Source organism: Chelonia mydas, chromosome 23 (genome assembly GCF_015237465.2).
Source record: "Chelonia mydas isolate rCheMyd1 chromosome 23, rCheMyd1.pri.v2, whole genome shotgun sequence".
Taxonomy (NCBI): Eukaryota; Metazoa; Chordata; order Testudines; family Cheloniidae; genus Chelonia; species Chelonia mydas.
In genome coordinates, this window is record NC_051263.2 from 17,367,272 (window position 1) to 17,378,627 (window position 11,356).

General features: G+C 60.3%; 1 protein-coding gene across 1 annotated transcript in view; it reads right to left on the reverse strand.

Moving 5' to 3' along the window:
- The window catches only part of SLC17A7 (solute carrier family 17 member 7), a 21,191-nt gene extending 10,301 nt beyond the window's left edge, over positions 1-10,890 (reverse strand). Inside the window, 1 exon segment of the mRNA XM_043534892.1 lies at positions 10,376-10,890. Coding sequence (XP_043390827.1) covers positions 10,376-10,437 — 62 coding nt within the window. The 5' untranslated portion in view covers positions 10,438-10,890.
- Positions 10,891-11,356: the final 466 nt, after the last annotated feature.

Here is an 11,356-nt window from a genome sequence, read left to right on the forward strand (position 1 = left end):
ACCCCTGCCCTGCCCCCCGCTCCCCAGCGCCCCCTTCTGATCCCCATGCCCTGCCCCCCCAGCCCAGCACCCCCTTCTGATCCCCCGGCCTGCCCCCCGCACACCAGCACCCCCTGCTGAGCCCCCGCCCTGCTCCCTGCAGACCAGCGCCCCCTGCTGAGCCCCCCACCCCGCTCCCAGTGCCCCCTGCTGACTCCCCTGCCCTGCCCCCGCTCCCCAGCGCCCCCTAGTGCCGCAGTGCAGCGCCGGGCTCTGCACCAGCCCAGTTCTGCCCAGCCTGCCGCAATCCCAGCCCCGGCGTGTTGGGGGGGGGGGCGGAAGGGGGGGGAGTTGGCGCCGGTGCCCGATGCCACGTGGCGCAGCGGGACCATATGGGAGCCGCGCTAAGCCCCGTGCTGGGCTCCTGGCCAAGCTGCCTCATCCGCTTGTGAATACCCGCAGCCGGGCTGGAGCTGGGCGTTGCACACGCCCCCCCCCTCCTTCGCACAAGCTGTCCCGAGCTGCTACAGCCCCCCCAGCCCCAGCTAGTGAGAGCAGAGCGGCCCCGATTGTGTGTTTGTCTGGGGGGGGGGTCTGCTGCCCCCTGCTGGAGGGGCCGGCCCTGCGCTGTGTGTGTGTGTGTGTGTGTGTGTGTGTGTGCGCGTCCCTGCGCCCCCTGCTGGAGGGGCCGGCCCTGCGCGTGTGTGTGTCCCTGCGCCCCCTGCTGGAGGGGCCGGGCCCTGCGCTCTGTGTGTGTGTGTGTGTGTGTGGTGTGTGTGTGTGCGCGCGCGTCCCTGGCATCCCTGCTGGAGGGGCCGGGCCCTGCGCTGTGTGTGTGCTGCTGCCCCTGCTGGAGGGGCAGGGTCCTGCGCTGTGTGCGCGTTCCCTGGCGCCCCCCTGCAGGAGGGGCGGGCCCTGCGCTGTGTGTGTGTCCCTGGCGCCCCCTGCTGGAGGGGCCGGGTCATGCGCTGTGTGTGTGTGCCTGGCACCCCCTGCTGGGGGGAACGAGTCCTGCTCTGGGGGGGAGAAGGCAATACTGGGGAGTGGGGACCTCTGACCCAGGTCTTGAAATCCATGTGGGGCTGGCGGGGGATCCCGGGTTAGGGTTGGGTGTAAATGTGTGTTTCTCTGGTGGGGGGGGAGTGTGTCTGTGTGCCTGCTCTCCCTATGGGGCTGACCCCCCAGCCCCTTACCCCACCAGCCAACAGGGGTATCCATCTGCACTCCCCCCGATCTCCCCCCGCTCACTGTATGGGGCCGGAGATGACCCTTGCTGCCGGGGAATTAGCCGCCGGACGCCTAAATCCCGCCACAGAAGGTGACCGGGGAGGGCGGAGAGCAGCCGCCCACCCAAATGGGCCTGGCTGCCCCCCATGGGGCAGGAACGCGGAGGGGGGGCATGAGTGCAGCTTAAGAAGGAGAAGGTTGGGGGGTGACCAACGTGGGGAAATTTGCTAACGAAGGCGTCTTTAATCTGGCAAAGGACTGACGCGGAAGCTGGACCGATTCAGACAGGAGCCAAGATGCAAATGTTGAACGGCCCGGAGAATTAACCACTGGCTGCGGTGGCTCCTCCACCGGCCCTCGGGGACTCCGGCCGGTTTGCGAACCGAGCCGCTCCGGTTGAAGCAAACACGAATACCAGGCCGGCCTCCAGCCTGGGCCCTCCCAACCGGGCAGGTTTTGTGGCCCTCTGACTCTCCCCGCCTCCTGGCTGGGGCTGGGCGCGTCCTGGAGGTTGCCGAGCTCTGCCAATCGGGAAAACCTGGGGAAAAATCCGTCGCGCCAGCTGGAGGAAAACGGTTCGAAATTTCCGGCGCACCCAAACATTAAAGGGGGGAAAGAATCCATTTGGCGCTGGGCTTTTTCCTGAGCTGGTTTCGTGGTTATTTCTTTGGTAGAACGGGAGAAATTTCAAAGCGAAACATTGAGACGGCATCCTTTTTTGCCCCTCCCCAATCTGGAACTTGGCCCAAATTTAGGAAGCCAATAAAAAATGCCAAAAGGAAAAAAAAAAACACCCCACCCCAATTGGCTCGTCTTGTACCATCCATGTCTCGCTCCTCGGAAAGAGCCTCTCCCCTGGCCGCAAATCTCGGCTAAACCCAGGGGGGGTTAGAGGTCGACGACCGCAGTCGTAATTTATGGTTTGCACTTTCAAAGTTGCAGAGAAAAGCTTGAAAAGGGGCCAAGTCAAAGCAAGGCCTGGGTGTTGGTTGGAAAATCGCAGGAGTTTCAAAGCCAAGCTCAGGAGTGTGTTTGGTTCTCTGAAGACTCAGGGCCCAAAACCAGAGAGAGAGAAAACAGGCTGCTCCCTCGGCAGCGAGTCGCAGCTCAGACCACTGTACTCTGGGGGGCGTGCTGAGCAGGGGACCTGACTGCCCGCTTGGGAAGAGCGAGGGGTCCCGTTGTGGTGTAAATACACCCCGGGTCTCTGCTCTTGGCAAACACAGACATGCCCTGCTCGTAGACCCCTGCAGCTTGTTCCCCGTGCCCGTCGCTGTGCCCGCGTCAGGTCTCTGTTCGCTGGCTGCCCGTCGCTAGCACATCAGTCACAAGCTGCCGGACCCCCCCCCCGTGGCCTCGCCTCGCTCATTCATGGCCGCGCTGACAGCTCCCAGCTGCCCCCCACACGGGGCAGGCGCCCCCGTGAGCACCGGCACAGCCACCTCGTTACCCGCCTCTGGCTCCCGCCTCAGGCTCGTCCCGGCTGGGATGCCAGTGGGGCCAGGCGCTGGGGGGCTCCCGTGCTGCCCCCGCCCACAGTATCTCAGTCCTGCTCCGGGTTCCCCCGTCCGACTGTCTCTAGCCAGCACCTCTTGTCCAGCCCTGGTGGCTCTTCGGGGCCGGGGCCCAGGCTGGCTTTTAGTTCAGGGTCTGCGCAGCCGTGGGGCCCTGGGCCGTCTCTGGGGCCCCTGGGTGCTACCGTAATACACCTAATAATGCGCAAGGGAGGGATAGTTCAGTGGTTTGAGCAGTGGCCTGCTAAACCCAGGGTTGTGAGCTCAATCCTTGAGGGGGCCATTGAGGGATCTGGGGCAAAAATTGGGGATTGGTCCTGCTTTGAGCAGGGGGTTGGACTAGATACCTCCTAAGGTCCCTTCCAACCCTGATATTCTATGATTCTGTAATACACCTAACAATGTGCAGCGCCTGGCGCCATGGGGCCCTGGGCCGTCTCTGGGGCTCCTGGGTGCTACCGTAATACACCTAACAATGCGCAGCGCCTGGCGCCATGGGGCCCTGGGCCGTCTCTGGGGCTCCTGGGCGCTACCGTAATACACCTAACAATGCACAGCACCTGGCACCATGGGGTCCTGGGCCGTCTCTGGGGCGCCTGGGCGCTACCGTAATACACCTAACAATGCACAGCACCTGGCGCCATGGGATCCTGGGCCGTCTCTGGGGCTCCTGGGCGCTACCGTAATACACCTAACAATGCGCAGCGCCTGGCGCCATGGGGTCCTGGGCCGTCTCTGGGGCTCCTGGGCGCTACCGTAATACACCTAACAATGCGCAGCGGCTGGCGCCATGGGGCCCTGGGCCGTCTCTGGGGCTCCTGGGCGCTACCGTAATACACCTAACAATGCGCAGCGGCTGGCGCCATGGGGCCCTGGGCCGTCTCTGGGGCTCCTGGGCGCTACTGTAATACACCTAACAATGCGCAGCGCCTGGCGCCATGGGGTCCTCGGCTGTGTCCGGGGCTCCTGGGCGCTACCGTAATGCACCTAATAGCAATACAAATTCACAGCACCTAGCACAATGCATGACTGGAGCGCCTAGGCACCCAAATGGCATCACAAATGCATTCGCTGCAATTAAGTAACATGCAAACAAGAAACCAGCACAACCGTAATGAATCAAAATCAACAGGGTGGGAAACAGCTGAAATTAAGCTAAATAAATAAGATCGTCTAAATGAAGTGGTTAATTATATCCAACAATGCTAATTAATTAAATAATCCTCGTCCTTCGAACTAAGAAGGGAATAAAAACATGAAACTGGCTGCACCAATTAAAGACTCCAAGCCAAATGCAACCCTAAGCAATCAGAATCAAATAAAAACAAGCACATGCTCTAAAAACCCGAAGGCAGCTGTGCTCAGTTGGAAAAATCTGCAATATAGACAGATACGGGTACAGAGGGTTCGGATATATTTTTAAAAACGCAGTTCAAATTCCCCAGTCAAAGGAGAGAAAATTCAATGCACACACAAAACGGACACTCAAATTCAAACAAAATACCACTAAACTCCTCCGCCAGGGCCAGAACCCAGGAGTCCTGGCCCCCAGACCCCCAACCACCAGACCCCACTCCCCTCCCAAAGCCAGGGATCGAACCCAGGAGTCCTGGCACCCAGCCCCGCTTTAACCACTGGACTCCACTCCCCTTCCAAAGCCAGGGAGAGAACCCAGGAGGCTGGCCCCCAGACTCCCCCTGCTCTCACCCACTAGACCCACCCCTCCCAGAGCGGGGAGAGAACCCAGGAGTCCTGGCTCCCTGCCCCTCCCCTGCTCTAAAGACAATTTAAACCCTTCAGTCCAATGACAAGACTTCGACAGGCTGGAGTGAAAACGGAGCTGAAATCAGGGCTGGTTCCTTGCTCGGGGCTCTGGGCGGGTTCAGGGATTCCAGAGTCGTGAGACTTAAACACAGGGTGTTGGAAGGGAAAAAATTTCTATGGAGCCAACTTCAGCGCCATGAAATATAGATGAGGCAGGATGCAGCTATGGCTCGAAAAGGCATGAATTATTCAGCACGCCCTGGAAGGGCTGGTCGAAAGGAAGCTGGGCTCTCCCCGCCTCGGCGAAAGTCCTTGGAGGGAGGGGAAAGGTTGCACAAGTCCCGGTTCCTGGCACCTCCCAGCTCTAACCACTAGACCCTACTCCCCGCTCAGAGCCAGGGCAGAACCCAGGCGTCCTGGATCTCAGCACCCCCTGCTCTAACACTAGACCCCACTCCCCTCTCAGCAGTGGGGAGAGAACCCAGGAGTCCGGACTTCCAGCCCCTTTCCCAGGAGGAGCCACCCCAGACATGGCTGGCAGTTGTGGGTAGTTTTCATGGCCTGGGGCGTTAACAGTTTAACCCACAAAGCAGGTTTTCAAGTTCCCTACAGAGATGGTTCACTCGAATCTACCTGGGTCACCTACCTGACTCCCATCCTTGGGGCAGGCTATTATCCCATGGTACAGAGGGGGGCTGGGGAGAGGCTAAGTGACTGAACCAGGGTCACCTGGGGAGTCTGTGGCAGGGTACATGCTGGAACCATGTTTGCCATCTCCTAGGCTGTGTCCTAACCCCTGGGCCACCCTGCTCTGGGTCAAGGGAAATAGCAGATCTCAGGGAGCAATACTGTCTCCCCCACGCACATGGGGGGGGGTCACGTGGAACAAAATGAAAACCTCCATTCCCCTGCTGCCAGCTCCCTGGGTGCCCCGCTTCCCTCCCAGGGATTCCCTACAACCCCCCGGTTGTCCCCCATGCCAGGGGCTGTATGTGCCCTCCCATTCCTGCCACCTCACATACCCGGGTAGCTGTGGGTGCTGCCCCTCACCCCTATGCCTCTAGGGATGTTTTTTAAGCTTTTTGCCCCAGCCGGGAGATCTAAAAGGATTACTATTTTCTTTTAAATGGAAGCTGACATTTTCACAAAATCCCAGGACTCTGGGAGCTGGGGATTCGGAGAGAAACAGAGACTGTCACCAGATACCGAGGCACTGTCAAAACCCCTGGAGTGCCTCTTGCTACATCTTTGGGTTCCTAAATCTCTTGGGAAATTTGGGCCCAATTTCTCTCTTACACACACACACACACACACACACACACAGAAGGACTCATCCGCTCAAGCAAGGGGAGGCCGGGACACAGGCACACACAGGATCCGGCCTTGGCACATGACAAGAAGCAATTTCACGTTGGGAGCCGGGCGGGAGGATTAGCCCCGGCCCAGCTGTCTAGTTCACAGCAGCGAAGGGAAAAATATCGAACGGCCTTTCGACTTTGCACTGGCCTCCCGTGACCCTGAAAGGTGTCGGCTGCTGGCAAAAGACCCAACGCCTTCCTGCACAAATCTTGTGTGTGTGTGTGAAATAGATAGATAGATAGATAGAGGGGGTGGGTGGGGATAGATAGAGGAAGTGGAGGGGGATAGATAGATAGATAGATAGATAGGGGTGGCTGGGGATGGATAGAGGGAGTGGAGGGGGATAGATGGGGGGTGGCTGGGGATGGATAGATAGACAGAGGGGGTGTCTGGGGATGGATAGATGGATAGAGGGGGTGGCTGGAGATGGAAAAGATAGATAGATAGATAGATGGGTGGCTGGGGATGGCTGGATAGAGGGTGTCTGGGGATGGATAGATAGATGGGGTGTCTGGGGGTGGATAGATGGATAGATGGGGTGGCTGGGGTTAGATAAATAGGTAGAGAGAGTGGCTGGGGATGGATGGATAGATAGAGGAGCGGATGGGGATAGATAGATAGAGAGAGAGGGGGTGGCTGGGGATGGATAGATAGAGGGGGTGGCTGGGGATAGATAGAGGGGTGGACGGGGATGGATGAATACATAGAGGGGCGGATGGGGATAGATAGATAGAGGGGTGGCTGGGGATGGATGGATAGATAGATAGAGGGGTGGCTGGGGATGGATGGATAGATAGATAGAGGGGTGGCTGGGGATGGATGGATAGATAGAGGGGTGGCTGGGGAGAGCTGCTGCGGCCAGGAGGCCGGCGGGCCCTGCGGCAGGGTGTTGGAGGAAGGGACAGGAGCTGTGGGGAGCTGACTGGCTCCTATCCCCGACCCGCCCCGGAGCACCTGGGCGAGGCCAGACGGGGCCCCTCGAGCCAGGGTTTCCAGGTACCCGCCATGCTGGGAGCCCTCTGCACCCACCGGCCCTAGGTGGAGCCAAGCGGGTCAGCTCCCTGGCGGTGATCATGGGGCTCAGCCCCTCGCCCGGCGCGGGGAGAAAGGAACCCACTCATGGGAAGCCCGGAAGGGATCAAACTCGGCTCAGCCAGCAGGGGGGCGGGTTGAACCATGTGCCGGGAACAAGGTGCGAGGCCGCCCCGTGGGGGGCTGAAGAGAAAAGCGAATGTCGAGCGACGAGGCCAAAACTCGACAGGGAAGAGCCGCCCTGTAATGAGCCCCGGCCGCGCCCTGAGGCGCCAGCCCGGCGTTAAAAGCAGCAGGTGCGGACGGAGTTAAGGACGGTCTGGAAAGACCGGCGCCCAAGGGGACCCAAATTAAGGACAGTGAAGAACCTTCCATGGGACGTTTCTGGAGCACTTGGCTTGCCGCCCTTAGTCCTGGTCTTTTAACGTCAGTTTCATCCACGTGCGCCCAGAGCGTAGGCGAGGGAAGAGATACGCACCCAGATCTGCGGCCCCCAGATTTGGCTTGATCGATCACAGCCGGCGTTTATACGTTATATATCGAATACACTCTGTGGGTGGCTCTCTCGTGCGCAGACACACCCCTTAGACACACATATAGACACAAGCAGATCTGTGATAGTGTCCATGTGTAAATGGGTGTGGAATTGATAGACATCTATGCAAAGAGATTTTATTTTGTCCGTATTCAGGATGTTATACCAACGATGGAAGGCCTAGACCGGTGGGTTTCAACACTTTGTTTCTGGCGACCCAGTTGAAGAAAAATTGTTGATGCCCATGACCCCGCGGAGCTGGGGGTGAGGGGTTTGGGGTGTGGGAGGGGGTGAGGGCTCTGGGTGCAGGCTCTGGGGTGGGGCTGAGGAGGAAGGGTTTGGGGTGCAGGAGGGGACTGGGTTTGGGGGGCTCAGGGCTGGGCTAGGGGATTGGGGTGCAGGAGGGGGTCAGGGCTCTGGGGTGGGGTCAGGGATGAGGGGTTTGGGGTGCAGGAAGGGGCTCTGGGTTTAGGTGTGGGGGGCTCAGGGCTGGGGCACAGGGTTACCTCGGGCGTCTCCCGGTCAGCGGTGCAGCAGGGGTGCTGAGGCAGGCTTCCCGCCGGGCCTGGCACCGCTCTGCACCCCGGAAGCAGCCAGCAGCAGGTCCGGCTCCAAGGTGGAGGCACGCAAGCTGCTCTCACCCACAGACACCGCCCCCTCCCCAGCTCCCATTGGCCAGGAACCAGCCAATGGGAGTGTGGCGCCGGTGCTCGGGGCAGGGACAGCGCGCAGAGCCCCGTGGCCCCACCGCCTAGGAGCCGGATCTGCTGCTGGACACTTCTGGGGCGCAGCGCGGACAGGTCAGGACCAGCCTGCCTCAGCCAGGCAGCCCCACCGACGGGACTTTTAACGGCCCGGTCACCGGTGCTAACCAGAGCCACCGCGACCCACTGGTCTAGATAATACTTAGTCCTGCCGTGAGCGCCGGGGTCCGGACTAGACGACCCCTCGAGGTCCCTGCCCGTCCTCCGATTCTATATACAATATATAGACACGCACCTGGGAATGTGTCCACAGATACACGGGTGTGTGTATATATAAATATATATGCGTGTTTATTGCATCGTTTTTATTACGTGTTCATATACCATATACCACCAAATCTGTGTGTGCGCACACATATATTACATACACACCCATGCACTTAGGGTTTATTACATGCAGATAGCTGTGTATTTGTGGAAAAGTATGTGTAGCTAGATATTATATATCATCACATCTGGGTGTGTATATTTTATTGCATGTAACACACAGAAAAGCTCACAGATGGGATGATTACACAATAGACACCCCTTTGATTAGCTATAGAAGGGAATATATATATATACACATACATATATATATATATATATATACACACACACATTAATATAGATTATACGCACAGAAATTGTTATGACACACACAGAGGGCTTTGATCTAATCACCTCCTGCTTTGCACAGCTCCTAGCCGGAGCCTCTCGCGCAGGGTTTCTCGCTCGCCGTATAAATAAATCGCGCGGGATCCATTTAGAAACCTGGTGCATATTTCATGAGGTTTGGCTCTGGTGGGACCCACTCTTCGGCGGAATCCGGGCCAGTTACGTAAGGGCACCGGGGTCCGTCTCCGTGCCAGGGCCGGGGTTTGTTCTGCTCACTCGGCGGTTTGCGAACAACACAATGTCCCGGCTCCGCATCGATCCGCCTCCACCCCACCTCCCCCGGGGACGGCAGCGCCGGGCGGCTACGGACCAGGCCTGCGGGCTGGGGCGCGGGGCGGGAATTCATGGCTTTCGTTCAACCCCCCCCACAGCACACCCCCACACGGCACGCCCCCACTTCCAAGGGATACCCACATGCCGATGCTCGCCAGGTGTGCGGGGCACACAGCGCAGGGCCCGTCCCCTCCAGCAGGGGGCAGCAAGGACCCACACCAGGCCCCATCCCAGCCCCACTCCGGCAACTGCATGACCTGCAATATTATTCTCGCGTTTGTGTGTATCCCGCCCCCCGCCTTGCAGGGCGACCCCAGCATTGTGTGATCCACTCCACACTCATCGCAACCTCCCCCTAGGTCTCCCAGCCCAATGGGCCTGTTTCCCCCCCATCCCACCTGACCCACAGAAGGGTTCAAACTTCATCAAGGGAGTGGGGGGGGGGGGGGGGGAGAAATTGCACCAAGCTGCAGAAATACAGAACTCAGCCAGTGTGTAAAGGCCAAAGCGGGGGGATTAGAGAGGGTCGGGGGGGGGGGGGGGGGGAGATGATGAATGGATGAAGGTTATAAATAGAAAGCAAATATCTCTATCGCATCCGCCCCAGGAAGGGCGGATGGGGAGGGAGACGCTTCCCAAGGCAGATCTGGGGCGCACCCCCAAGCGAATTGGGGTGGGGTGCAGGGGCTGGCAAAGAGTTGGGTATAGGTATGCGCGGAAGGGAAGGGCCTGGCATCTGCCCCTGGGCATCAAGGCGGGGTTTGGGAAGGGAGGGGAGTGTGTGTGTGGGGGCGGTGAACCGTGGGGGTGCAGCAGGTGAGTCTAGGGTTACGTGTGGGGGGCTGAGACATGGGGGAGTGAATCCAGGGAGTGAGCGTGGGGGGGCTGAGAAATGGGGTAAAGCTAGGGGGGAGTGAGGGGGGGGGGCCTGAAGCCAGGGTTTAAGGGGAAGTGATGGTGTGGGAGGGGGCGCTGAGGAAGAAGAGGTGGCTCTGGGGGGCAGGGTGAAGGGAGAAGGGGTGGATCTGGGGGTCAGGGGACTCAGAGAGGGGTGAAGGTTGGGGGCAGGGGGCTCAGGGAGGGGGGAGAGGGTGGATCTGGGGGGCAGCCAGGCAAAGACTCAGAGGGTCGGGGCTCATAACCCAGCCCAGGTCAAGCCACCCACTTGGCCACCGTCCGCCCCGGCAAAGCAGGGACCAGGGCCCCGATCCTGGCCCCACAGGGGCCCAGATCCTGACAACCCCCCCCACGCCCCCTTCCCCACGCCTCACCTGTGCACCTGGCCCAGCGTCTTCCCGGCCAACTTCTGGAATTCCTCCTTGTTGAACTGCATGGCGGCGAGCGGGACCGGCCCGGGCTGGGTCACAGCACCATGCTCCGGGCCGCGGCACCGGGGGCCGGTGTCTGTCTCTCTCTCCTGCCTCCCTCCTGTTTCCTTCCTTCTTTTCTCTTCTCTCTCTTTCCGTCTCGTTCCTTCTCTTCCTCGTCCCTCCCTTCTCTCCGCTTCTCTCCCGCGCTCTTGCCTGCCCGTCTCTGGCTCCCGACGGCGGCAGGAGCTCTCAGCCGCCGGCTGCCCAGGACCGATCTGTCCCAGCCCCAGCTGCTCCCCCCTCCCCGCCCCACGCTGAGCCTCCCGCGTCACTGGCTCTCAATCCAGGCGATCCTGCGTGGGACGCTGCCGCTGGCTCTGCCCCCCCCCCCCGCCCCCAGGCTCCGGCGGGCCAGCCCCGAGGCCACGGGGAGGGGCCGGGAGTAGCACCAGGGACAGCTCCGAGGTGGAGAACCGGCAATCCCCCTCGGGGACAAGGAGCCAGGACTTCTGGGTTCTTTCCCGGACTCTAAACCCGCACAACCCATCCCCTTCCCAGAGCCGGGGAGAGAACCCAGGAGTCCTGGCCCCCAGACCCCCTGCCTGCTCTAACCACTAGTCCCCACTCCCCTCCCAGAGCCAGGGAGAGAACCCAGGAGTCCTGGCTGCCAGAGCCCCCTGCTCTAACCACTAGACCCCACTCCCCTTCCCAGAGCCAGGGAGAGAACCCAGGAGTCCTGGCTGCCAGAGCCCCCTGCTCTAACCACTAGACCCCACTCCCCTCCCAGAGCCAGGGAGAGAACCCAGGAGTCCTGGCTGCCAGAGCCCCCTGCTCTAACCACTAGACCCCACTCCTCTTCCCAGAGCCGGGGAGAGAACCCAGGAGTCCTGGCCCCCAGACCCCCCCCCGCTCTAACCACTAGACCCCACTCCCCTGCCAGAG